The 27,859-nt window shown below is 43.9% G+C and overlaps 1 protein-coding gene across 5 annotated transcripts in view; it reads left to right on the top strand.

Moving 5' to 3' along the window:
- ESRRB (estrogen related receptor beta) overlaps positions 1-27,859 on the top strand; it is a 131,063-nt gene that overhangs the window by 85,235 nt on the left and 17,969 nt on the right. For 2 of the 5 annotated variants that reach the window (XM_068192781.1, XM_068192783.1), the window contains exons 2-3: positions 6,944-7,353; positions 16,310-16,426. In XM_068192781.1, coding sequence (XP_068048882.1) covers positions 6,944-7,353; positions 16,310-16,426 — 527 coding nt within the window. Of the gene's footprint in view, positions 1-4,479; positions 4,603-6,943; positions 7,354-16,309; positions 16,427-27,859 lie in introns of those variants that run through there. The other 3 variants (XM_068192786.1, XM_068192785.1, XM_068192784.1) reach the window with 2 other exon arrangements.

Here is a 27,859-nt window from a genome sequence, read left to right as displayed (position 1 = left end):
GAAAAGATTCCTGATATAACTGAGTTACCCACAGTTATCCACTGTACAGGAGTAAAGTGGCACATTGACAGATCCCATTATTTTTGGACTGTTGAATGGAGAAAAGCTGTCAGTATAGATAGTCTCTAAAAGATGGCTCTCTCATTTGAAGTCCATATGGAGTAGAAGAGCATGAGAAACTAGTGTGGGTGCTGATCCCTTCCCTCCCTGGCACTTTGGTGGGTGCTCTCAGTGAGGCAAGGGTGGGAGTGTGTCTGTGAGCTGTCCATGGTAAACGCAAATTGACCAACAGGTGTGGCTCAGCTCTATGACATTAACTCTTTGCATAAGTGACCTAAAATTACACTGGCTGTTATTGCAGCTGTCACATCAAGCCTGACACTTGGAAAACGTTATTTATTTCTGTCTTCTGTATCTAAAAAAAGCACCTGACAAAATTTGGCTTGGAGTTGCAGCCAGTGTTTGAGAATCTGACCTACATTGTTTGTCAGTCCACTGTGGGTTGCAAAGCTCTCTCATGTGGCTTACAAAAGACACAGAATCTGTGTTTCCCATAATGTGCATATCCCATTTACATGCAGTGCATTGCATTAATTGCATTGCATGTAATGCAAGTTTGTGTCATCTGAACTTACAAATACTGATAGCAGAAATAGGTCTGTACCAGAGAAGAGAATGGATGTTTTAGCTCTCTTATCATTGGTGTTTCTGCAGATTAAAGCTACTTTCATCTTCCATGACTGGTTAAAATTTTTCTGTGCAATCGAAAGTGTGTTTTTGTCACAAGCTGGTGCCTGAAGTGAGCAGCTTTATATTGGCAGATTTCTCGGGTTTTGTCAGTATAACTTAAATCTACTGTGAGGACTTCAGGACTGAAGTGCAGTTCCACAAGTACAGCCATATGGCTTCTGGAAATTACAAGCTCTACAGGCATCTTACCTGCAGGTTTTCCAGTTTATGGAACTTTAGAAAATCAAGATTTCATTCTCTCTGGAATCCATACCCCATGTGAGAGCCACCCTCAAAAAAAAAAAAACAATTTCTGACCTTTTACGTTTCTCCTTGTGCCCAGAATAAGGAAGATTTTTCCTGAGGAGGGCCTGAGTGTTTTTTCTTTCTTCTGTCCATAAGCTGATACTAGTTCTACAGCTGTATTTCAGTACCCATTTTAGTAATAATTTCAGTATTGCTGTTGGAAATCTCCAACATGCTGAGTTGGTGACTTAATGACTAATCCAGAAAATACTGGTGAAGGGACTGGACTACATGGCAGAATGTATGCCCGTTCCGTACCATTCTTCAGGAAACTGGAGTATAGAACTTATCTATCCCTGCATTTCCTGTTGAAAATGAGATTTCAGCCACTAAGGAAGCTCAGCAGTGTTGTCACTAAACTTTTTTTGATCTAGTTTTGGAATAGCGAGTGGTACTTGGAGAATATAGAAGGTTGAATACTTAGGTTTGCATGAGCACTTCAGTGCTCAGATGGTATTAAGTTACTGAATTGTGTATGCCTTTAGCATACACAAGTTCCTCTGGGGGAAAGAAGTTACCTTTTGCTACAAAGCTGGGTGTTTTGGCTGTCCTGCTAAGCAGGTGTGGACTTTTTTTTCCTCACTTATACATAAAGGCTACTGAATTATTGTGCTTTCCAAATCCGTAAGTGAGGTAAAGAGCTGAATGTAGCTACAAATTACTATTTCAGGTAAAAATAACCAAGAAGGATGTGCAGTAAAATAGCCTTACCTGCATCAATCCCAAACTTGTAATCCTTGATGTATAAAAGAATGAAAATCAGGGGCACTACTGCCTTAATTTTACAACTCTAGTCTTGTGTCCCTTTCTGTTCCTCCCCATCTAGCAATCTTTCTCTCTCTTATTGCAGTTGTTCTCAAAAGATCATTAAACTCATAAGCCTTTAATGGCTAAATACCAGCCATTGCAGAGAAATAGCAAAAGATGAAAGGCTGGAGAAGAATTGAGGAAACTTGTAATATTTACCAAAATTGCTGCCCAAAGGGGAGAACACTAATGGATAAAAACCTAAAGCACGGTCTTGACTTGGTCTAAATCTGTGTATTTAGATCCAGAATCACTGAGGTCAGAGCACTCTTGTCTGAGGGCAGTTACAAGTGCATAAAGGCTAACAACAGTGTTAGTGATAAACAGCAGTGGGTTTATGAAACAGGAATACAGCAGACAATAACCTTTCTTGATGCAATTAGATAATTAGTGGGCAAAAGGAGTGCAGTGAATAGACTGACTGTAGACCATGCATGGGCTTTTGACACAAAGCTGTGGAAAATCTTATTAGGGAAATTAGATCAAATTGGTTTTGATACAAATCCTGTGAAATGAATCATGGATTAAATGACCAAGTGTAAACAGAAGGGTTAGAGATATTCTTTATCCTTCTGCAAAGATGATGTCCAAAAGGACAGTGCTTTGACTGTAAATACTCATTAGTGACCTGGAAGACGTGTAAAAGTTATCACTTTCAAATTTACAGGTGACAGAACCAAAAGATAAAACAAAAAATCATCGAAGAGAAAAGAAGAGCTCGGCTGAAAAAATGAGTGTTGTGAATGGGCTTTGGTAAAACAAGCGATAATTGGCACTGTGTTGTTCAAAGACTCAAAGATGATACTGGATCTACTTTGGAACAAGGAGAATATCCAAATTTCATGTGCAGAGCACGGTGGCCAAAGCAGCTTATGTTCAAAGAGGTCCCAATGAGACAGGCTATCAAATTGTGTGAGCTGATGTGCAACCTGATGTCTGGCAAAGCTACTGCTCAGTTGGTCCATATGTCTTCCTGGCTGTCTGCTTTCCAGAGTGACTGTCCCCTGTAGTGCTGCAGCATTGCACTGCGCAGTTCAGGGCACCTTGCTGCAACAGAGACCCAGGGAAGTTGGAACAAATCCAGAGGAGGACCACAAAGATGCTAAAGGGATTAGAAGGAATGACCTATGATGAGGAAAGGTGAAAAGAACGAAATGTTTAGAACCTCTAAGCCTGTTACATGGGCACAGAAATAGTAACGGAGTTTCCTGTGCCAGCACAGAGGAGAGTTGGATCAAGTCTCTCTCCTTTTACATTCCTATTAAGGTAACTAGAGCCAAGCAAAATGGCTGTTCATCACTTTGAACTCCTTGCAAATAACATTTAGCTGTTCTTCTTGAAGTTCAAGATGTTGTATCTCATTGCCAGGGGACATTCTGACTGTTTAAAAATCAGCACGGGATCTCCATGACACTTGCAGAAAGTCAGAAGCCAGAAAAGAAAAGCACATGCTCTGGAATGGCTGGAGTCACCTTAGCTGTAATCTTTGATCTATCTTGGTGTTAAGGGCTTTAGCTCGCAAGCATGCATTCACATCCAACCAGAACTTGCTATGTACTGCTGCCTGCTGGGGGGAACAGGAGGGTCCTCAGCTGTAAGGATGTAGGGGGCTTGTTTCTTGATTCACCATCAAACACTCACTGTTTGCATGCCTTGGGGGAAGAAGGCTCCTTATTTCCCCAGGCTTTTCCTTTTCCTTTTCCTTTTCCTTTTCCTTTTCCTTTGCCTTTGCCTTTGCCTTTGCCTTTGCCTTTGCCTTTTCCTTCTTTTTAAAAATGTATTTTATTTTTATATTTTGGTTTTATTTTTTGTTTTCTCTCCACTGAAGGAAAGTACCTTGGTAAGCGCTCTTGAGGTCATCTGTGAATGTTGGGCTATTTAAGTAACAGAAGTTGGTATTTGGGCTCCACTGATGGAATCTGCTAGTACAGCTCATCTCCCTGTCATTCCTGTTTCATAGTGTTTTCCTCTGTCTGCCTTGAAAATTACAACTCTAGCTCCTCTTACAGTGGAGCTCCACAGTGCAGGACAGTGTTTTATGGTTATTTTGCCTTCCATTTTAAGCTTAATCTCATGTTGCTGTGTCCAGTGATCTTCATTTCTTTACTACAGATGCACTTCTCAGGTAGGGAGGGGTTTCAGAACCCACACAGCAGGTTTCAGCTTTGCTGTGAGATGCTAAGATCTAGTCTCAGCTAGCAAAGTTTCATCTTCCTTCACATGGTCAGCTGTTGTTACACCAGATCTGCAATATGTCTAGGTGCCCTGTGGGAATAGAGAAGGATGCACCTGCAGCGATTTCTGTAACTGCTCCATGACCTCTAGTTCATTGTGGCCCTCTGGGCAAAGCATGGGCATTTATCAACTCATCACCCTGTCTCTGAGAGGGCCCAAACCCTGGATTCCTCTCAAGTAACAACAGGCAAAGCAGCTGAGCAACGTGAGATGCCTGCCCATATTCTCAAGGTCAACAGTCTTGCCAAAAAACAAACTTGGCTGATCGATCCCAGAGATAGGAGATGAGGTCAAACTTTGAGGATGAAACAGAGAAGGGAAAATTAGGAGATATTTAGGTCAAATGAGATCATAAGGATGCAGGACTGTGAATTTGCTGCATATCAAACATCAATATTCCTATCATCAGGCTCACAGATGTGATACATAAAAGTGTGCAATCCAGCCTTGCTGATTCACAGAATGTTTTGTCCTGTCCCTTGACGGATTTGACCCCTTGGCAGAAGCAGTTGCCACAAATACCAGGTAAATAGTCTGAAACCAAAATAGAAATTATTCACATGACCATGATGTGGTAACTTTTAACAAGCAGAGGTTCTAAGAAGAAAAGTCAAGCATCTCCAGTCAATCAGAATTCTTAGCCATGTCATCAGGAAAATGCATGTTTAGTATTTCTTAAAGCCTTTGACAAATTGTCTTGCTGAAGGGAAAATTTAACCTCTCAGGTTAATACTATTATCAATTAAAAGGTGTCAAAGACCCTACTCAGAAAAGAAAGAGAAGTCAATTTTTAGCATGATAAAGGTTAAAATGCATTACCCACAAAGATCAGTATTGTGGTGTTTGATCCATGTGTTAATGATCAGGGAATTGGGTGAACAGTGAGGCTGCATATGAAATCAAATTACCAAGAAAGAGTGAAGAGCTCCAGAGGATCCTAATAAAGCTGGGTGTGTGGGCTGCACATCATAGTAGCAGATGAAATACACTGTTGACTATTGCAAAACATTGCACACCAGAAGGATTAATTTGATTTTTCATACATCTTAATGGATTCTAAATTTACTGTGTCAACTCAGGAATGAGATCGGGTGTTGCACTAAGTAACTTCCTGATACTATTTGTTGAAGATATGGTAACAATTTATATTTTCATTTAAAGAAGGGAAAAAAGGCAAACAGTGCAAGGAGTTACGTAATATGTAGACTGAAAATAACATTAAAAATATTGTAACATCACTAGGTAATTGATGGCGTGCCTTTGCCTTGACTACTGTCCAGACCTTCAGCTGGAGAAGTGATGGAGCAGTGCCAGTTTCATGCTGCTGAGGAGCTGGCTCATTGAACTCTGTTCTGGACTGAACAGAAATAGCCAGACTGGAGGAAGTTCAGAGATGGATGATGAAGCAGATAAGAGATCTGCAAAAACTTCTGCATGGAGACAAATCTTATAGATCGTGAAGAGCTGAATGAGGAGAACATGGCAAAACTACATTTCCTGAGAAAGAGAGTCAGGAGATGTTCAGGGAGCCTGACAGGCTGCAAATATATTGTAGACAAATAAAACTGGGATTTGTTCATACTCCACAAAAGCAATGCCTGAAACTCATTGCTGTAAATATCATAAAATTTAACAGTCTTCCAAAAAAAGGCTGAACACTTTTATAAGGAATAAGACTATCTGTGACTTAAAATAAATACAAAGGGCTTGAAAAGTTCTTTCCTGAAGTGAAATGGTGAAGGTCTTTCCATAAACTTTAGAGTATAACCCCTCTTTAAGAAGTGGGAATCTGTGTGTCCATGCAAAAGCTCAATACTTGTAAATAGAAGAAAAGTTAAGATTTAAGATTGAGACAGAAGAAACTTTTGATCAGATGATTTTTCCTTCTGTTTCTAAGCTCCTCTTTTAGTGATGATAGTGCAGCAGGGCAGGGTAAAGGGTGAGGTGGGGTGAGACAAGGAGTCAAACTTGAAAATTAATTGAAGACTTCTGTATTACAAATGAAAAAATGAAAATCCAATCTGAGCAGGTCCTTTCTGCAGAATATGCTACTGAACCTTTTGCATAAAGCTAGGACAGCCCATTCTCTATTAACCAAACATCTTTTATGTGGCAAGCACATTTTTCTCTCTCTCAGGATTTTTCATAGACGCACACGGAGAGAAAGAAAGATAAAACACTTTCTATTTCTGCTCCTTGTTTTTCCCATGTGGAATGTGTTTGGAGAATTGTTTACCTGGGGTGATTGCTAGATTGGATTCTGGTAAGAATTGTTTGGGCCTGATGGCCAATCAAATCCACCTGTGTCTGGACTCTCGAGAGAAGGTCACGAGTTGTCAGTTAGTTAGATATGGTAGTTAGAAAAAGTAGGTTTGTAGTTTTATTATCTTCCTTTAAATAGTATATTAATGTATTATAGCATAGTTATAATAAAGAAATCATTCAGCCCTCTGAACTGGAGTTGGACATCATCATTTCTTCCCACTAGGTTCGCCTGCATTTTACAATACTTTTACACCTGGTCTGCCACAGGCAAGCTTGTTGCTTTCCATTGTCTCAGGGTAGATGGTGCTCTGGATAGATTGTGCCCCTCATGTGCTCATGCCCCTTCCCAGCACTGCAGCCTGTGAACAGCCTGAAATTATGATCCACATGAAGAGCTTTGTCTTTAGTGTGAGTCTGTGAGGAGCAGGTGGGCTGGTCTTAGTCATTTGTACCGATATTCCTCAAGAAGAACGTGCATGGGGTTGAGCTGCCTGAGCTAACTGGAGTTGGACTGAGGTGGCAAAAGGAGGGCTCTCTTTGACTAAACTTGGAACCAGGTTTGGCCAGGCAGTTGCTGAGTGCCTTTGCTCTCTCCCTGCAGGCTGCTCGGCAGAATGGCCACGGAGGAGCGGCACCTCTCCTCCAGCTGTGGGTCCTTCATCAAGACCGAGCCCTCCAGCCCATCCTCTGGCATCGACGCTATCAGCCACCACAGCCCAAGCGGCTCCTCCGACGCTAGTGGTGGCTACGGCATCGCCATGGGTGGCCACCCCAATGGCCTAGACTCGCCACCCATGTTCAATGGCACAGGGATTGGCGGCGGGTCCTGCCGTAAGCGTTACGATGACTGTGCCAGCGCCATCATGGAGGACTCACCCACCAAGTGCGAGTACATGCTCAATGCAATCCCCAAGCGGCTGTGCCTGGTGTGTGGGGACATTGCTTCTGGGTACCACTACGGCGTGGCTTCCTGTGAGGCATGTAAAGCCTTCTTCAAGAGGACTATTCAAGGTATGGTGGGAAGGAATGCAAACGGAGGCATTCACTCCATAGAAATAAAGGGACATGGCCCCAGACATTGCTGAGACTGCGGTGTCATATAAAAAGGGGAAAGGGAGAATGAATGTAATGCACCTAACTCTCCATCCTTTTGTATGCTTCCTCTCTCCTCCTGCTCAGTTCTGGTCCTTCCAAATCAACATGGACATGGAGTTAGGCTACGTGATGGTAGGAACCTTTCCCAAGTTCCATGCTTGACTGGCTACCATATTTGGGTATCTGGACTAGTGGATCTTCCTGCCTCTGCTAGTGGCACTGATACTATGAGAATGTGGCAGCTAGTGGAGTAAGGCCTAAAAAGGAAATTCTTTGCCTTCTAGTGGTGTTTTAAGCATTTCAATGCTTCTGCCAAGAGATGGAATTTATGTAGACATACCTGCACCTTGAGGTGAAAGCTCCAGCATTACAAGAGTAGAGAAATTCTACTGTCCTACCAGTCCTGATATGTAGCAATGAATTCCATACAAACCTCTGTACAAATCTGGACAGAGAACTTTTGTGATAGTCAGTCTTTTTCTCCTTTTCCAGTTTCACCAACCTTTTTCATTAAGATGCAGATTCTTTGAAGATAAAAAAAACAGGCACTGAAGAAGATGAAGCTTTTGTCAGCCTCACTAAGGATGAGCAATTCCTCAGGAGATTTTGAAAACATCAATGCACACACGTGTAGATGAATTGCAGTGTGTTGCTCCTTCATGTAAAATTCACATATGAGGAGTATGGTTGTGTCCTTACTGCCAAAAGTGCTTGCAGATGTGCACATGTGCAGCTACAATATAATCAAAAGTAGGAGTGCATCCAAACAACTTCCAGTATCTGTGGATGTTTGGGTATACTTATATACACATGCCCCGTGTGAACAAACATGCCTGGACATGCAGATACTCCTGTTATTTCTTCCACTAACTGGAAAAGGACAGGATCATTCATCTGCCAGTGGGAAGTGTATTGGGTTTGCCCAGATATGGAATGCTAACTGAAGGCAGGTCTACAGTTAGAAGGCAGCTGTGCATGAACTTGGCTGTTGGCTGGGGTTAGTCCACCACATCAATACTTCCTTGCCTCCTGTGAAAGGAAAGAAATTCACATGTGGAGAGACCACTCTGTTAATTGAATGGATCTGATTACACTCTGTTGCTGGGGATGTTCAACTCTTGAACAGTACAGGGTGCAGTTTATCCCAGGTCTCCACAAAAGTCACTATATCTATCTTGTTTTCATAGATTTCAGATATCTCTCCTTAATGTGGAAATCCAGCTGTGGAAATAATTTCTCTGCCCCACTGATACTTCCTTATTTATTATGCCATGGCCATCTCTAGGGCACTGGCCTGTTCCCTGGCAGGGTTTCTGTGATTTGTCATTGCTGAATCTCTGTGATTGAATGTGAACTTCCACTTGCATTTCTGTCAGCACTGACTCCATCCGTTCTCCAGCACTTGGACACTTCCTACTGTTTCTTTTAGGCACGTTCAGGTGCTAAAGCAGGGACAGGGTAGCACTCTGAAGCAAAGTTCTGGTGTCTCCTAATACAAGAAAAGACCAAATAATTAATCCTTCATGGAAGTGATACTGGAGGACCTCTGTGGCAGAGTAGAAGAGATCTCGAGAAGGAGAAAAAGACATAGGAAATTTTGAGTTTTCAGAGAGAATCAGAAGAAAATTATGCATGGTAGCAGAACATGGAGCCTGTATCAGCCAGGTGATATGCCAGCTGACTGAATCCCAAGAGAGGAGACTGCTTCCCTCCATCTTCCTTTCCCTAGCAGAGCCATATTCTTTCTCCCTGTGGTTCCCTAATTGATTGCCTGTTAACATGTAACAGATGGGGGGGAAAGGAGTAAGTGGAAATTTCTCTCACCCTGTCATCAGCTTGGGCTGGCAACTGAGGTACCAAAATGCTTTTATTCCTTAGAATGTGAGAGTCAAGTGTGCTGTGCCTGAGGGTGAGCAATTTCAGCTATGGAGCTGAAAGCTGAGCCCAGGGAAGCAGGCAGCAAATAGGTCTGCAGAGTTTGGCTGAGTCAAGAAAACGCACTGTTCCCAGGGCTCTGCTGCTGTGGGCGTGATATCCAAGTATAGCCCCTGGTGTGCAGGGGAAAAGGATTTAAAGATCATATAAAAGAGAAGGCGAGTGGCAAGAGCATTTCCAAAAGGTGTTTATCCTGCAACTCAGTAGCTGTTTTAAGCATCTAAGAGACAATGTGAAAACACCTGCATCCAGGCTGCCTAACACCGATGTAGGCTTTGCAGAAAGCATGCAGATGTTCATGCTGTATAACTGCTTTCCCAGTATCCTAGTACCAAAATCTTGCCATGATTCAATATGTGGGAGTGGCATTGACTCAATGGTTTGAGCACTGAGATGGAGCAATGACCCTAGGATTTCCCAGATGCTCAAGATATGAAGTAGGTAAATTCATCATCAGGCTTTTGTGGTGTTGGACAAGCCACTTCACTTCTCTGTGCTTGAGTATTGACAGGTGAAAAACTAATGAAGACTATGACAGTACTTACTCTGCTGGCCTTAAATGTGCATGCTGCCATAAAATGGGTCTAAATCTGTGCTGAGTTACTAAACTACTGCAGCCCTATCTAGATAACCCTGATTCTGAAGCAGAGCTTCACATGAATCCCACTTCCAACTAGCACCCCCCCCACCCTGCTACAAATTACCCCATACCTATTAGGGCTTTTTAAGCTGCATTAACTCACATAAAACCTGCATATCTTGAGGCAAGAGTATCTTTCAATGGCCTTTTGACTCCCTCTGCTGCTCTAGCAGCAGCAGGAAGAAGGGACATCCAAGCTGCAGACCTTCTTTAAGAATGACGACTTTTTTGCAGCTCACTTTTACTTGGCCAGGTGAGGCCAGGTTGTGGTGGACAACACAAGAGCTGCTGCTTTTCAAATGATGGGGAGAAGATAGACTGAGAGCCAGCATGGACATGGCTGATTATCTCTGAGGTTGCTAATATTGCTGTGTGGGAGTTTTCTGTCAGTAGGATTTTCCCAAAGAAAAGTAGCATTTTTATCAAGTCAGATTTCCTCAAGAAAAAATTTGATGATAGGAGAAAAAAAAAAGAAGGCAGGAAAATCCAAACCATTGGTTCCCTTCTAGCTGAAATGGAGTATTTGGTTTTCCTGAGCTAGGACAGGAAGACAGGCTCACCCAATGCACCCTTGACCTGTCCCACAGATTATCGGGGAGTGTCACAGCTCTGTCCTTTCTTATCTTGTGTTACATTGCCCAAGGATCAAGGCCTGGAAACCTGTGTTTCGTTTCCACTTTGGAGTGTTGGCAGTGCTTGAGACAGAAAAGTGACGTGAGAGAACACACCCCTGGGCTGCAGGTCTTTCTCTCTGAACATGATATTTTGAACCCCAGGATTGTACTTCCCATGCTTTGAATCAGTCAGAAATCCTAAACTGACCTGAAGCATTTCCAGTCAGCTAGGCCGTCTGACAAAATTTTAATCCTGTTTCTCTCTCATTGTACTGTTTCATGGGAATATATTCTAGTAGCAGTTTGCATTTACCTCACCTGACTGTGAATATTGTGGAATGTGCAATCTAGTGCAGATAGGAGAGAATCTGAATTTCAGATTGTGTTTAAGTGTGCTGCTATTGGTGCTCAAGAGAGGTCTGATTTGAAACAAAAGATTTCATATTAGCTAAATGTAAATGAATGGGTCTGTTATATAAAAGACAGTTTGGGATGTTTAGAAATAAAAGCTTTTTTAATTTCTGTTCCATGGAAATCCTAACTAATCCTTTCATCCAAATTTAGACAAAGGCAAATACTGGATTATTTACAGGACAGAAATTCCCAATCAAAGTCTATTCCTTCTCTTAATAGTTTGCTCAGTAGGTAGAGCATTTTGTATCAGTCAAATATATTGTAATTCTCTTTAGTTCAGTAATTGTTACAACTAGTAAGTAGTTTTGCCTACTTTGAATATTAACTAATAACAGTGCTGTGTAATGATACGAGTCCTTTATTATTCAGTATACTCATGTATATTGAATACATCTATTTTTCATCTTCAAATGGTGAAAATAAAGGCTATTTCTAAAATGACCCATTATTATAAAATAAAAGCTCAAAGCTCAGCAACACATTGGAGATCCAGAAAAAAGAGACACATTTACCATCATCTTCTGGACAGGAAAGTTGTGTGTTAGGCAAAGTGCCTGTGTCTGTGGATTTCCAGCTTGAGTCTTGCAAGCTTCAAACTCAGTGAGTGTAGCAAAGGAACTGCTGTGTTGGGATGCCTTTACACCAATAAGGGGCTTAAAAAGCGGATAATGCAGCTCAGAAGACTTGTAGGGATTTTTAAAAAGCTTGTAATAAGGTCTTCTAGGGCTTTCTGGTTGTTGTGGTGCTTGGAGTGGCTCCTAGGAAGAGGAGCAGTTGACAGAGGTTTTCCTGAGCAGAACAGCATTACGGTCCCCATGTACCAAGGAGGTTTTGTGTCCCTACAGTAGCAGCCACATCAGCTGGTCACTGTGCTATCCTTCTGTCCTTCTCAGAAATGTGCCTGCTACTTTTCAGGTGGGAGTTCATAGTTTTCCAAAAACTTTTAAAGCTTACCCAGGGAAAGTGCAGTATTTCATTATCTAGTGTTTGACTGCTGCTTACTATTCACAGATCTATTGCTTGAATTTAAAAAAACCATCTTGAGTGCAACCTCAGCTCTCTTAATCTAGTGTTTTCTGTTTGCCTCAGTACATCTGTACAGCAAGCTCTGTGCAGTAGGATCTTTTCTGTGGAAGTTCTGTAAAATATTTCTGTGTCTGAAACCCTCTAGACAAATTTGCTGCCAATATGGAACCCCAGAACCCCTATCCTGCATGCTTGTGCAAGCAGGAGGCTGATTTGAGTGAGGTTTTGTGAAATGTCCAAGCCTTCTTTAGTGAGCAGTAGCCAGGTATGCCACCCTGAGGAGGCAAACAGTGCTGATGTTACACCTATATGTATCCTGTTTTCCTTGTAGCATCATTTGAATCCTTTTCATTGAAAACTGAGGCTTAGAAAATAACCCTTCTTATCTCATGCAGATCACTGAGAGATTTTCCTCTGATTTTCACAAAGTACCTCTCCTCACACCAGGGCTTGAGCTGTGATGCCTCAGCTAGAAGGACTAATTGAAGTAAATAGCAATGAAGAAGAAACAAGAAGAAGCAAGATGGGCTTTTTTAGCAATCAGAAGCTGAAAATTATTTAAGGACTTTCTTGGCTATTTTTATCTAGTCTTTCCTGAGTTGCCTTGCAGAAAGGCTTTCTAGAGAGGTAGAATCAGTAAGCAGAGAGTAGCTTGTGTCCCCATTACTGTACTGATTTCAAGTTCTGTTCCCCTGAGGACCCTGTCCCTAATTTAAGCAGGACATGGGTGGGATTTTTCAGTGCTCCCCGAGCTCAGGGAGGCATTCTTGTCTTCCCAGTCCATCTGTTCCAGAGAGGTAGGGTGAATATAGGGTCTCTTGAATGACCAAGTTTTGGTGTACAATTTTCAGGTGCTCCTGTCATATGTGCACTAGAAATTATATTCCAAATTGTTTAACAGTCAGAGGTCGAATTTTGCAGAAAATAGGGTAATTTTGCAGTTCTCCAGCATAAAAAAGCATGATCTATCACTTTAATAGTCCTTTGCTGTTTTGTAGCATCTCTCATCTAAGGGCTTTAAAGTACAGTTACACCTTAATGAATAAAGACTCGCAATCTCTCCAGAAGGTAGGTTTGGTGTTCATTTCATTTTGCAGATGAGCAAACTAGGACATGGCAGGGAAGTGATTTGACCTCCAAGGTGATATATGAAGGCTTAGAAGAAATCCAAACTCTGATCTGTTCACCTACCACTTGCTTTTTGAAGACATTTTTAAGGTAAATCTTGTGCCATGGCATGGGTGACGTTCTACCATTTTTTTCAGATCAAATGTAAATATTTTCTAGGTAAAGGAAATCTCTCTAATAAGCAACAGCTCAAAGCAAGGCCTTGTCTATTGAATTATCCCCTTTTTTGCCCCTTCCTTCTGGGGCACATAATCTACCATTCATGACACACAGAGACTTGACTCACATTTTGTTGTTGCATACAGAGTTGTCCATGTCTGTGTACACCTTTGTGTGCTGACACTCTTCTGCAGGACTTTGCAGCATCCCCAGCTGCTGCAGTGAAGGGAAGATCTCTCTGAGGCCCCTGTGCTGGCAGCTGGGCTGGTGGTGTGACTGCCAGCCACTGGGAGGCTGTTGGAATTTCGATGAGTTAATCTCATCACTTTATCACAGGGCACTTACAGAAATTACAGGGAGCTGTGAGCAACTCACTGTGCTGGCAGCCAGCCCCAGGACCCATAAAAGAAATTGAGACACACAAAAAAAAAAAAAAAAAAAAAATCCGAGAGCTCTGGTAAACTTTTGGAAATGACAGTTTTTTTCTGGTCAAGTTCTGCTTGGGTAATGCTGATTGTGCCTTCCCTAGTGATGCTCCTGCTTTCTGCAGTAATGGCAGGCATTACCCCCAGCTGTGGCTCTCAATCTCTGCAGTTCACAGCATCTTTTTGGGCCTGATATAAAACTCCCAGTGCTTAGCCTCCTCTGAGGCTTCTTTAGCAATCGTGATCCCAGTACAGACATGTGTTTGAGAACTGCTTCTTCGAGCTGCACGTAGAGTGTGTATATGGTAGCCAGTACCTTCACATCTCTGACACTCTCCCATTTAGTTGTGATGTAGGATTTGGAGACTCTTTCCAGTACTATGCTTGTCAAAGGGTCCAGGGAGTAGAGGCATGAGGAAGCTTGAGGATCTGCTTGACACTGTGGAGGGACCTTGAGCTTCCAGATGAGAGCTGTTACTGTCTCCCACTGCTATAAAGGCTCGGTGCCCTTACTGCAGTATCTCTGTGTTAGGGGGCAAATTTTTGGCTTTTGGACCACAAAACATTAAATCTAGCATCTCTCCAGCGCTCTGATCCTGTCTTTGGTGAGAAAGGTTGGCATACAAACAAAGGCAAAACCTCCCAAAGTGAGACTGTGTCTGAGTTTTTTTCCCAGGTTTGCTCCTGCTCTGTTCCTTCCTGTGGGGGGCACAGCAAGTATCTGATCATGAGATCAAGGCCACCATACTCATGGGTCTGTAATGTGCTGGAGCTCTGTGTCTAGAACAGGAATTGGTTTATTACCTTGAGATCTAGCTTGAATCTCAATTTCCAGCTCTCTGAGAATGTTGATGCATGGCTGGCTATTGAAATTCACATGCTGCACAATGACGAAATACAGCCTGAATGGAAGCAACTTGTGCAGCACACTCTGCTCTTGCTGACAAACTGCATTTAGGGGCAGATGAGCAGTGGTGAGAGGAATGGGGTGGCTGGGCCGAAGCTTAGGGGGAAGTTGCAAGTCTTACGACAAAACAAGAAGCAGGAAGAGGAATGTTTATAGCTAGTTGGCTGACCACCTTTAGGCTTTGGGGGTTGTGTGCTCCTGGGGTTTCACTCAGCATGGGCCAAGAATAACGAGATAAATCAAATGGTGCTTTCTTTCTTTTGTTTCTGTGCTCTGTTTTTCCACTCAGAAGTCCAGGGGGCTTTCCAGTGGCTTAGTGAACCCCAAGATCTGTTTACCACCCCCAGAGATTGATACGTATCAGACTGTTGATCTTTATTTAGAGGAGGGAATGGTCTTGCACAAAACACAAAAATCCATTACAAAAGTAGGAATGAAAATCAAGTCCTGTCCCAGTATTACTAAACTGTAAACTATACTTCTAATCTGATGCTATACAAAGTCCATACTGTGTGTTCTCTCAGCTCTTACCTACACTTCTCCCTACAGGTCTTATTGAAATATCAAACCTCAGTTTCCTACTCTAAATCATTAAACCAGCTTTTCTACTGTTCCACTGATGTAGAGCTTAGGTACCTTTTTCAGTGCTGCCTGATTTACCAGTAACTAGACTGCTTTAAATGTAGTCATTGTCAATGCATCAGTGGCAAGTTTAGATTTCCAGTCCAGCTCCATGGCAAACATTGCACAGCCCTCTTCAGAAACATCAGCTCAAAGTGAATGGCAGGATTGAGACAGCCATTTCTGTTTGTTGTCTTCTATTACTAAATAATTGTTGCCTTACACTGTGATCCAGCATAATTCCACTCACATCTTTTTATCAGACACTTGGATCCATGATTTGGTTATATTCTTGCCTTATAATGAAATGTGATGTGATTAGAAATAAATTTGGGGTGCTGCTTTCTTGTTTTGTCTTATAGGCAGTGTTGAGGGGTGATCATAAATAAAAGGGAATGAGGAAAGTGGGAAGAGGGAAAGAATCCTGTGCAGAGGATGAGAGCAGGTGCACAAGGACTAATAAAGTAAAAATGTAAAGATTTGCACAGAGAACCCATGTTCCTTTTTCAGGATGTGTTACCCACCTTTCTCAATGCAGACCTATTGCTTCCCTGCTACCTGTAGTATGCCAGCTGGCAGGAGGAAGCAAAGGAGGAAATGCTGTCTCTGAGCTCCCTGGTTGCCCAAGCAGGACAAGAAACTTGGGCAGGTGACATCCATCCCACAGACAAAGGAGCAAGACCGGCAGCAAAGGAAATTCTAGTAATGTCTGAACTGCTCCCACTCTCATCCCTGGACTTCAGGGAACAGGCCAGGTTTCAAGGGGTGCAGCACAAGGGATGACGACATGCCTGGAGGACACGTGCCTGAAAGCCCAGCACTGCAGTCATCCCCTTGGCTAGGTCAGCAGGGTACAGTCTCCGAGGATGTGTGTGTAAGTGAATGAGCAAACACGCAACATTTACAGACTGATGGTGGTGGAAATGTCTGGGCACTGCAGCCTGTCCCTGGATCCATGGGGAGAACATGATTCCTGGGTGACCATCTCTGTGTTTGCTTACAGGGAATATTGAATACAGCTGCCCGGCCACCAATGAGTGTGAGATCACGAAACGGAGGCGCAAATCCTGTCAGGCCTGTCGCTTCATGAAATGCCTCAAAGTGGGGATGCTAAAAGAAGGTAAGACAGAGTCAGAATGAAAATTTTTCTCTGTCCCGACAGTGCCTTGGATTCCAGACCTTGCAGAATCTCCCAGGCTAACTACATGCTTGCCCTCTTTGTGTTTCTGAATGTATCTTTCTGCAGGCTTTGTAAGAGAGTCAGGATGGGCAGTGACCAAGAGGGCAGTCCAGAGAGGAAAGTGGTTCTAGTCAGTGCTCTCATACTCAGTTATTAAATAACTGGAAACTGGTGGTGCCAGACTCTTTCCTTTCCCAAAGGAATCCTGGGCTGGAGGGTGTTTCTCTTCTTGCACTTTAGTAATTTTTTGGTGTTGAGGAGGAGAGGCTCTTTTGTGATCATTACTAGGTTGGCAGCTCTTCGTAAGGGAAGGATGGAGTTAATGCAGAGCTGTGGCACAGTGTGCAATGAAAGTCTGCCTGTATTACCACTCAGGAGACTTTCTGAAGATGGTTGGTAGCATAGGTCTGTCTGAGAGCTGTGGGTCCCCTGCCCTGCATACTCAGTCTGTGTTTTGCTCAGCCTATTGATCTGTTCAGCGCTCTTTGAGCAGTGTTCAGCTTCTCTCCTGTGCTGTTTTTCCTCTCACACCCCCCTTTTCAATCCTTGTCCATTCAAGAGGAACCACAGGGAATTCAGTGGCAATTAAACACATTCTTATGGATTGACTTTAAAGGTTTGTTTCCCTTGGGTCCCTCTGGGAAAGGCAGTGAGGGGAGGAGGGGAAGGAAGGAGCAGCACTGCACATAGCCTTCTGCATCGCTATGCCAGCAGAGCAAGGTCCTCTCAGCTTAACCACAAGAAACAGCCGCTGGCTGTGGTTATGCATGAGTCCTATATGCTGGAGCCAAGATGCCAGCATTCAACTTTCTTCCAGGTCATAACATCACAGCAGCTGGTAATAAATTGTACAATGTCAGTTGAGTATGTATTGCTTCTCACTAGAGCTCTCTCATTTCTTGAGAGGCAGGTTGCTGGCAGCCACTGTTGTTAAGAATGTAGATTAGACATTAAACCCATTTTGTTCTTTGATGGATGTGTAGTTTCTGAGGTTAAATATCTTTCTTCTAGAGCATACCAGTTACCACAGGGAGGAGATGCAAGCTTCTGCAGTTCAGCCCTTCCTGACCTAGGTGTAGAGGTGGTAGATCTTGATCTCCTACTGGGAGGGAGGCACCTACTTTGTAGTTAGAGATCACTGGGAACCTGCTTCTCTTCATGTTGGTAGTTCAGGGAGGGGATGTATCCTATTACCCACTAAAGTAAATATACACTGATGACACTGGCTTTAGTGGGAGTGCATGTTGTTAATGCACTGTAGCCTATTCATATGAATCCCACAAAACAACCTTAAACGCCTGTAGTGGCTCCAGGCATTCTGCAGAGCAGCAGCACAGGTTCAGGCTTGCTGGCTGCCAGTGTCTGTGCTGTCCTGCTTTTTGAGTTGAGCCTCTTGGAGCTGGCAGCTGGGGAAACAGTCACAGGAGCCAGTGCTGGTGTACTGGCTGTGTGGTCAGGGCATCTCTGCTTCCAGTTCTGAGAGTTCAGCACTGTTCCGAACAGGGTCCTGTGAAGGGTTTTATGTCTTAGCCTCCAAGTTCTGTGAAAACAGTTAACTCCTTCCAGACCACAGTTAGTCTGGAAAGCAGTGTAAATTCACTCACAACGTGCTGTGCCCAAACTCCCAAACCCTGTGGGATACTACTCGTGGCAAACCAAAATTTAATTCTATGCCTGCTTTTGTGCTGAAGTGTATTTAGTTATTTATATAGGGATTGATCAGGCATCATTAAAGTCACTGGGGAAGGGTGGTTTGCTATTGATGTTAGTGTATCTGTGATCCTGCCCATAATATTTAGAGCTGTGGAAAATACAGCATAAAGATTTATTGATAGCAATGGGATGCAAGAGCACATGATAATATCAAGAAGAGCAGAGGAGACTACCCTAGCAATCTGCAAATAGGGGTCCTGTGTCCTAACAGAGAGTGGTCAAGTGATGTTGGGTAGGCATCTTTCTTTCTTTCTTTTGCTCAGTATCCCAAGCTGAGAAATAAGGGTCATACTGCTTTGCTTTGCAAAATTATTGTGAGGACCTATTAGTTAACTTTATGTGAAGCTTGGTGGAAGCACAAAGTATTAGTATACAGAATTCAATCAATACACATCTTTAAAAGCCAAATCCAAGAAGGGAAAAAAATGGTGTCACACAATTTGGTCTCCACAGAGCCAAGAGTTTCTAGAAAGAACAAATCCATAATTGTTTGAATTGCTCAAAATGCAGAATTGACAAGGGATTTCAGATTAGAAAAGGTTCATTGGTCTTTTCCATCTCTGATCTGTCATCCTATTAGCTCATCCATCCCTTTGCTCTGACAAGGCATGAATGTTCCCAATTGTACCATTCTAGTAGTTTAACTGTTTCTAAAAATCCCTGGTGTTTTGGTTTCCCTGGAGAGCCTATTCTGCAGTCTCCAAACTCTCATTAGTACAAGATGTCTCTTGATATTTGGGTTATGATTATTTTTCCTTTTAATAGATCCCTTTCCTACTTTGCCTTGGTGTACCTCTCTTATCATCCCTGGGTTTATGCATGGCAGAAGGTTGCTAAGCCATGTTCTTTGTCCTGCTTGATTATCAAAAGTTGGGAGAAAATCAGTCTTTTGGTTAAAGGCAAGATCTAGAAATCAGTTCTTCTCTTTTCAGTTTTCTCCTTGATGTCCTTGGGCAAGCCGCTGGGCTTGTAACTTGGTGGAGATGTTTCTGGGTAAAGAAACTGTCTTTTTGCTCAAGAAGAATAAGATATTCCATTAGTAACTAGTTAAGGGTTTCATGATTTCTTCTCATTTTCCTGATTATTGTTGCCATACATGATGTACATGCCACCTCCTGCCTGCTGGGCATGTGGCGTTACCTTGAAGCAGAAGGCATCAGTACTCAAAGATGGTAAAAAACAAACAACCATGACTCAAGATCTGCTTTGCACCTGAAATGCTCAGCTTGATGCTACAGGAGACTTGGATCCTTCCCTTGAGGACTGCATGTTAGGGTTACCAGACAGCTGTTCTTCCTACATAGGCTGCAGCTAGGCAGAGAGCTGTGAATGTAGCCCTTTAAGATCCGGGGAGACTGGCCCTGACACAGACATGCAGGTTATTCAGGCAATGCCGAGTGAATGAGGATCAGGGCAAGAGGAGAGCCAATGAAGCAATCAATAGGTGTCTCAGATATCCAGGCCACTTTCTTTAAGAGAGCTCTGATCAATGTATTGCAGCAAGGGAACTGCACGGACACCAGAGCTTTGCTGTCTCAGGTTCTCCTGGTGTGGTGCTGCAGAGCAGGCAAGACTCACTGGGGAAAGTGGCAAGCAGAAAGCTCTGCCCACGGAGCCCAGCTGGCTCAGATGTCTGAAGTGTTGGCCTGTCTGGCTGTCTGTCTCATTTTCCCCTTCCATCTGGAGTGTGCCCCCAGGGAGCATTAATTAGCCCTAGCAGGCTTGTATAGGAACCTGCTGAATCTCAAGTCCAGCATTCCAGCAGACTCCAGTCCCAGTGTTCATGTAGGGATGCACTGTCCCCAGAAAATCTGTGCTCTGCTGCTCTTTGCCTTGCTGCACCACCAGCCTGCAGGCAGTGGAGATGGGCATCTTCACAGCTTTGTCCAGTAGAATTGCATGCCCCTCTGCTCTGGAAAAATCAGGGAAACCTGAGCAACCGGTGATACTGCTCATCTCAAATGGAGAAGATTCTATGTCTAGTGTGGGGGGATGGCCAGTGCAGGAAAAGTTTGCCCTGCAACTTGCAGTGGAGAGGCATTGTTCAGAGCTGGGAATCCCAGGGTTTGTCCACCTCATTGCCTCTCTTTGCCCCTATCGCTGTCTCCACTTGTGCTTCCAATGACTAAGTGTAGTTCTTTAACTGTGGGCTCTACAGAGTAGATCTAGATCTTCCTGCATTTCTGGAATGATAGACAGAGAAATTGCAGCAGTTTGGCTGCTCAAAACTCTTTTAAAAACTCAGTATACCTTGTCAGTTTTAGGAAGAATATACCCTTGCCATTCATGCTCTAGCCACCCATAACCTTTCTGTTTGTCTTCAAGAGGCAGATGTAATTTCAGATGACATGATGCTTGTGTATGTGGGCTCAGAGGTTTCATTTTGGACATTAGTTGGCTGGTTAAACATGACCTCACAATTTTGCCCTCCACACCTCTGCTGCCTCTCTGAACCTGGGGCACCTCCTCTTCTCTGACCTTGGTATCTGTCGGGCTGTTCTTCTGTATTTTCTCATGCCTCTGTCTCAGCTGCTTTTATCCCTTCTTGAATTTGTTATCACAGAGGCACCACGAGCATTGCTGAGCTTTGGGCAGTGATGGGTCCATTTTGGAGCTGTCTGGAGTGGACATAGGGACAGTTTCTGATGTCTTCTCACAGAAACCACCCCTGCAGTCTCCTGCTACCAAAACCTTGTCACAGAAATGCAGTACTGCCCGTGAAAGGGAAATGTTCTGAGATCATCAGAAGAGAGATGGGGATAACAGGTGAATTGCAATGAAACATCAAGGCCTCTCATTACAGATCTCATCTTGGGCTGGAAATGACAGACAGGCAAGTGGAGGAGAGACAGTATCAGACATATCAAACCATGCCACACCAAAGAGAACAGACTGGCTGTCATCTGGCTATTTGGTCCTTCCTCTTGTGGAAGCCCTGCAGAACTTTTTCCTCAGAGGATTGTATTGTTTTTAAAGCTGTGTTGTTCCCTGTTCTATGCTTGCTCATCTGCAGAGACCCAAATGGAGCATAAACAGTTCTGAAAAGGAAGCCAAGCTGGGTCATGAAATGCTTTTCATGAAGTTGCATGCACATGCAATTGTGTCATATCACGGCAGAAAACTACATAGCAAAGAAAATATCTGTAAAAAAATGTCATCCAGGCATTGAAATGCCCCAGCCTTTGAGTCTTATGTTCCTTCTTAATGGAAGTAATGTATATTATGTTGCCAAAGTTGTCCTCTGCTCCCTGCTAGTGCTGAGACATGTCTCCTCAGAGTCCTGCTCATGACTGAGTCCTAAGTGCAGCTTTTTGGGATGTATGAATATGGCTTCTGCCCAGTTTCTTGCAGACATCACTGGCTGGCTTCCAAGAAAGAGGGCGAAGACTGAAAGGATGCTGAGGATGTGTCCTGTGATAGACCAGGTATATCTTATTTCAGAAAGCAGAAGATAGGAGTTCACAGGAGTAAATGTATTGCATGTTCTAAAAGCAGGAAGTGGGGATTCCTTGGATAGGAAACCTGCCCTGTATGAGGTTTTTTACCCCATTCTGAATGTCTTGGAAGGTAAGTTGTCCTCAGGTTTAGACTCCTGGCTCTCAAGAATCACCCTTGTGTGGTGAGGGTGAAGTCTACAAATAAAAGGAAGGAAGGTAGAAGGACATATAATCTTGATCTGGATGCAGAAAAAGGAGGCTTTTTAACAGCAAGAGAGAAGTTAGGCAATTATCCAGTAAAGACATGTGATTTATCTTATCTGCATGACTCTCTTCCTTCCCAAAACTGTTATGCTGTAGTAAGCTCAGGTACAACCATTCCTTGCCCAGGTTTTGTTCCTTTGCTCCTAATGCATTTCAAAAAGAAATGCTAGAGAACATATTAAAATTCAACAGGGAACCCAAATTCTTTACTACAAATCTCCCAAGCTCTTGGACTCCTATCTGTCTAATATTATTTCTGATGTAAAGTTTGCTGGAATGTGTGGATACTGACACTGCAGCACCAGGCAGTGAAACAGGCAAGAGAAGTCTACAAAAGAGAGCTACAAAGTTCATTCAGCTCATCTTCCTGTTCCCCTTTCTTTCTTCTCTCTGGTGTCTTTGGGAATACCCTGCCTCCCAGAAACTTGCAATAACCTGGTAACCCTTGTGTTATTTAAGTGCCTGCATCTCTGTGAATGCTGGAGGTGATCCCCACTTCCGAGATGGTGAGACTGTAATATCCAAATTTCAGAAGCAGCTGTCTGTTAAATCCACCTCCTCTTCAAGACCCTGGCTGATTAGGAAACCCTGTACTCAGTGGAATTGCCCTGGTGTTTATTCCTAACTCTTCAGTTTCCCTTACCAGCTGCTGATGCCATAAATTTTTCACAAGGAATCAAATCTGTCATCCTGAACAGACTTGGCTGTGTGATGTTGCAAATTTGATGCAGTCATCTAGTATCTGAGCAAGGGATTCCAAGCACTGGTGATTTCAAACCACTTCCACTTACAACTTTGCCTTCATCTTCTATTAAAATCCAGAAAACTGAATCAACAGCAGAGCTCCTTTTCAGCAATGTAACCAAATGGAGGGTGTTTAATTTCTGTTTTCAAGTGAAAGAATCTCTCAACGGAGCAAAGTGCTTCCAGCAGCCTCTCCCTCCTGCCCCCATTCCCACTTCCAGACCATGTGTTCTCAAAAAGATATTTGATTTCAATGAAAGCTCAGCTGACATCCCTGCAATATGCTTGGGCTCTTGCTTTGTGCTTCCTGGGAAGGATGAGGGCTCCTCCGGGGACCCTGGGTAATTGGGTTAGTGGCCAGCTCATGTCAGGAAATTAAAAGGTAGCCGCGATCAGGTTGCTGCTGTGTGCAATTTAATGGCTTTGTATTTATAGAGTATTCTGCCTCCAGCCGCTGCCAGATATATCACTATTGGAGGTATCCAAATGAAAAAAGAGAATGAAAAAATTATTTTTCTTTCTCTAAAATATCCTTGTGTTTAAAAACAGACAGGCAACCCCCTGTCCTTTGAAACGGGATCTCTGGGAGCAGTGAGTGGCATCTTGATGACTCTATCTTCCACACCCAACTTTTTTCCAGGGCATAAGCTGAGCATTTGCAATGTGGCTGGAGCTGAGTTGTGACAGACAGCATGTGCTGCCCTTGGCAGATTGATGGTAATTCCCCAAAGAGGAGGCTTCCAGCAGATGATCTGTTCACAAATTGTACACTGGAGTGTACAATTGTGAGTGAACTTGGTATCTGTTTAGTTGGACATAAGAATGGCACATCCAGGACCATCCCTACACCTTCTCCCTTATCTAATGGATTATGAATCTGTTTAATTTGGTTCCTCTCATTCATTTTGAATTTCATGGTTCTTACCACACCTAACTAGATCTCCATTCTTTCAAACACTGAAGTCCAGGTTCCATCAGTATACATTTAGGTGGGTTCAGAGAGGCATCACCTCTACCTAGGTTTATAATAAATACTTTGTGTGTTCTGTCACCAAAACTGTGCTTAGTGCTCCTATAATATATACAGAAAAGAGGAAGCAGATAAAACCTGCAACAACCATCCTGGGATTTTTAGAACCCAGCCATTGTCCTAGAAGCTTTTAGGCAGCTTTGACAACACAGCAGGTAAGATTCTTCAAGGTAAGCAAGAATGGGATGGGACTGAATATATGCCTCCACTGCTCTACAGTAACTTTAGGCATGTGCCTCTGATAACCTGTGTGCACCAGTGACTCAGCTCTGCCGAGATTCTCAGTCCCTTTCCCTGACTCACCTTTGAAGACTGTGCCAGCTCTTGACCTGCAGGGTATCCTGAGAGGATCTTTATTCAGAACTTCCTGGCACAGCTGTGCCAATTTAAGAATTCAGTAAGAAGTGGGCAGTAGTTCTTAGCATTAGAAAAGCCACTGCTGAGGTGAGGACTTGAGGAGATGCTTCAAGGCTCAAGCAGAGTTGCTGTTGGAGGCTGGACAAAGCAGACCATGCTGTGTAGGTGGGTCTAACTCCTTCTCCTCTGTGGACCTCCAGTCATGTAGTGGTGAGGGCCTCTCCATTGTGTCACATACCAAAAATTGTTGTTCTTGAGCCATACTTATGCTCCTCTAGCTGTTCCAAAATCGGCTCCACTGAAATACATTGAGACAGAAAACTAGACTAGAGATAGCATTGGTTTCACCCCACAGGGGTTGTCTTGGTAATCAGTGCAGAGAAGTATCTGTCGTGATGCCTCCTCAGGTAAGTGTCTGGCCAGTAAGCTGAATGTGGGGGTGCTTTTTTCTCTCTTGTGGGTCAAGGGAGCCCGGATGCACAGAAAGGAGCTATCAAAGTCTAAAGTAAGATGAGTTAAATCACACCTAGGGCTCCAGACACTGCTTTGGGGCTTTATTTCTGAGTTCTACCTCTTGGAAAGTCAGTGGGGCTGAGGCTTTGTCATCTTTCAGGTCCTGTTGTGAAAGGCAACCTTGGTATTTTCCTAGCAGACATGTGCCTGCATCTGTTCCTTTTGCACAGTGCCCCTCAGCCCTCTGCTGTGTAGGTATTGTGGCCATGGGTGACATAACCAATATAGCTGCTGACCTGCTTCAGATTGTTTGGAGGGCTGGGAGGGAAGCAATCAGAGGAGAACATTCGCATGGACCATGGACACAGGGTGAACATGTGGATGTGAGGCTTATTACAGAGAGTTGTTGCAGGGAACAAGGTACTGAGGTATTCTTTATTCCCATTGGCCCTTGAAGCCCTTGTTAATTCCTGAGTTTCCAGAGAAAGCAAAGTGGGGGGAGCAAAGTGAGAGAGGCTCAGCATGGGAAGAAAGATGCACATTTGAGAGACAGCAGTGGCAGCCATGCAGCTGGCACTGGCAGAGGAGAAGGACTGGTTTGCAAGTTGTGTGGGTTCCACTTGACTCTGTATGCTTTGGACCAACTGTCTGGAACATGCTGCTTGTGTTTCTGTGTGTGAGGAGCTGGAACCTTGTGTCACTGCTCCAAGGCATTTGAAAGCCTCTGGGACCAGGTATCATCAGGTATAACAGGGCTAACCTGTCTCTCTGAGTCCAGGGACTCTTCAGTCAGCCTGACAGTGAAGAAACTTTCCTACCTGACTAACATGACCCTGAAACCATCAAAGGTGGAAGAGGCTGCAGAATCCTACTTGAACTGATCTAATTTCTCTGTAGGCTCTTGTAACACAGGCGATGGATTTTCATCTCCACTTCCCCTCATCCCCAGGATAGTTCTTCACCCTCTCTTTCCAAGTGTAATTTCCAGGCTTGGTCACCTGCACCAGCCTAGTCACTGGGTTCTTCTGGCAGTGCTTATTTGTGACCCTCAAGTTGCTTTCCTGTATTTCAGATGAGTTGGGTAATCGCATCAGTCACCTTCCAGAAGACTGTCTAGGGGATGGCCTCTTTTGGCCACAGCGTTAGAGCCTAAGAGTATAAAGGGATCTTTTCTCATTCCCAAGCTGGAATCTGAGTAACAAAAGAGAGCCTTGTCAGTTTGCAGCCTCTCCATTCCTGTTAGGCAGAGATGCTTTTCCCTATAGTGTATTTCTTTCTCCATCTTGGCAGGCCTGACTTTAATTGTCATCTCTGCTTTCTGTTTCCTTGATAGGCTTGCTCACTCATCCCATTACCACATGCTGTTGTCTCTCCTGAAGTTCAGAGCAGAAAGGAAGAGGGAAATTTTGTAGGAGACACTTTGGATACAACCCTTCTCCCTTCCTTTCTTCTCTGCTTTTAGCCTATACATTCCAGCTTCCTTGGTCAGTACTAGTCCATGTACTTTAGACTGCAGCTCCTGGAGACAGGTGCTTTGCAGAGCACCGCCCCAGCTCAGACCCTGAGAGAGCAGTGTGGGAACTGAAGCTCAAGTATTAGGTGGGCAGTGGACACAGGACCTGGCTAGTGTATCAGGGAAGCTCAGCAAAAGCAGCCCTTTTGCTTCCTGGCCAGCACTTGCCCTGTGTTCCCTTTGTTTGTGTCCTTCCTGGTCTAGACACATATTGTACCATGCAAACCCTGTAGCTTGGCTCCTCCGTTAGCTCTTTTGGCAAGATAGATCTTTCTGTTCCTATCAATCCATGGGCATGTGATAGGACTCGATGGAAAGTGAGGTGAGGCTGGTAATTTGACACGGCAGCTGATATTGGGCCTTGACTGCATTTCCCACTGGCCAGGGCTTAGCTTCACAGAGCTTTTAAGGGTATTTTTAGTCCCCAGAAAATAAAAGAGAAACTAAACCTGACTCTGTGTGCTGTTGCCTCTGCATCCTTTGCTATTTTTACTTCCGACAGTCTCGGCCTGGGTCCAGCTCTTAAAAAAAGATGGAATTATTTTACTTCCATTAAGAAAAAAACCCCAAGGCCTGATGTTATCAAGTCGGTAAGGGGACATCTGATCCCAAAGTTGTCAGGCAGACGTCTCTCCAAGGGGCATGTCAGAGAAGTGCAGGGAGCTTGAACGATCAGCAGATGAGCTCTCCCACTGCAGAGGCTTGGTGCTGGCACAGACCTCTCTGCGAGAGTGCTTGGAACACGAGTGGCACCCACAGGACGCTTAGAAAACTGACATCCCTGCCCTGGCAGGATGCTGAGCTGAGAAGTCCTGCACAATTCCTGGCCCTGCCCTCCTCCCTGCAAGGTCAGAGGGGCTTGGCCAGGCAGGGGAGCTGAGAACAAGCTGTGGGGGAGCTGGAGCTCAATCCCTGTGGCATACACCAGGGTCAGCTCCATAGCTAGGTCAGATGAAGAGGACTTTTATGCAGGGTCTCTCAAAAGGTAACAAAATTGAATGAACAGCAGCAGTTTCTTGCCATACAGGCGAATAGGAGGAGAGGGCATGTTTCCAGAATAGGCAGTCTTAATTTGAAGGACCTGCCAGCAAGATAAGTTATCAAGGGGTGGTGCTTTCCAAACTTTGTCCTATACTGTGGATCTCAACTCCTTGCCAACACAAAGGGGGGTCCAGGAGTGTCTGTGGTGGTGACATTTTTGTAGGATGAGTGTCTTCTCTCCTTTGAACTGGCCAGTTGTGATTCATGTGAGCATAGGGTTTGTGCAGGAGCCTTACTTTGCTGCTTTCTTGTTGTCAGGCTGCAGTACCAAATCCTATGTAAGTCTTCAGCTGCATCTCATGCGTGGCTGCTGCACCTTGCAGTTAATGCTCAGGTGGCTGGTGGCTGCACATGTGGTGTTTAACCTGCCCTTGTGATTACAGCCTACATGCCCCTCAGCTTTGCTCCACTCCTCTCTCGTCTTCCTTTTCCTTTTCACTTCCATTCATATCCCAGCTTACATTCCCCTCCATTTCTTCTCTGCTTAGTGTTTTCCTTCATGCTGCTTCTCTGAGATCACCCACCACACCTCCACACTCCATTTTAATGTCTGTCTTTTAGTGTCCCTCTCAGAGCTGCACCAGCCGGCCTGTCTTAAAATCAACCAGAGAGGAAATCAAGCAGAGCAGCAGGCATTAACCTGAGTACCTAGATACTACAGGTACTGATTTTTGGCCATCTAGGTATGACCCATTAGACTGGCAGATATTTAGAAAAAGGATTTTACCATGATGTTTATGTCTGGAGCGTCACAGTCTGGGACTTGGAGGGTTGAAATGCTTTTGTTTACTGTAGCACCTGTGGGTCGCTGCACTCAGCAG

This window comes from Anomalospiza imberbis, chromosome 6 (assembly GCF_031753505.1).
Source record: "Anomalospiza imberbis isolate Cuckoo-Finch-1a 21T00152 chromosome 6, ASM3175350v1, whole genome shotgun sequence".
In the NCBI taxonomy this organism is placed as follows: domain Eukaryota; kingdom Metazoa; phylum Chordata; class Aves; order Passeriformes; family Viduidae; genus Anomalospiza; species Anomalospiza imberbis.
The sequence above is the reverse complement of the archived record's forward strand: the minus strand, read 5'-3'. Positions and strand labels throughout refer to the sequence as shown.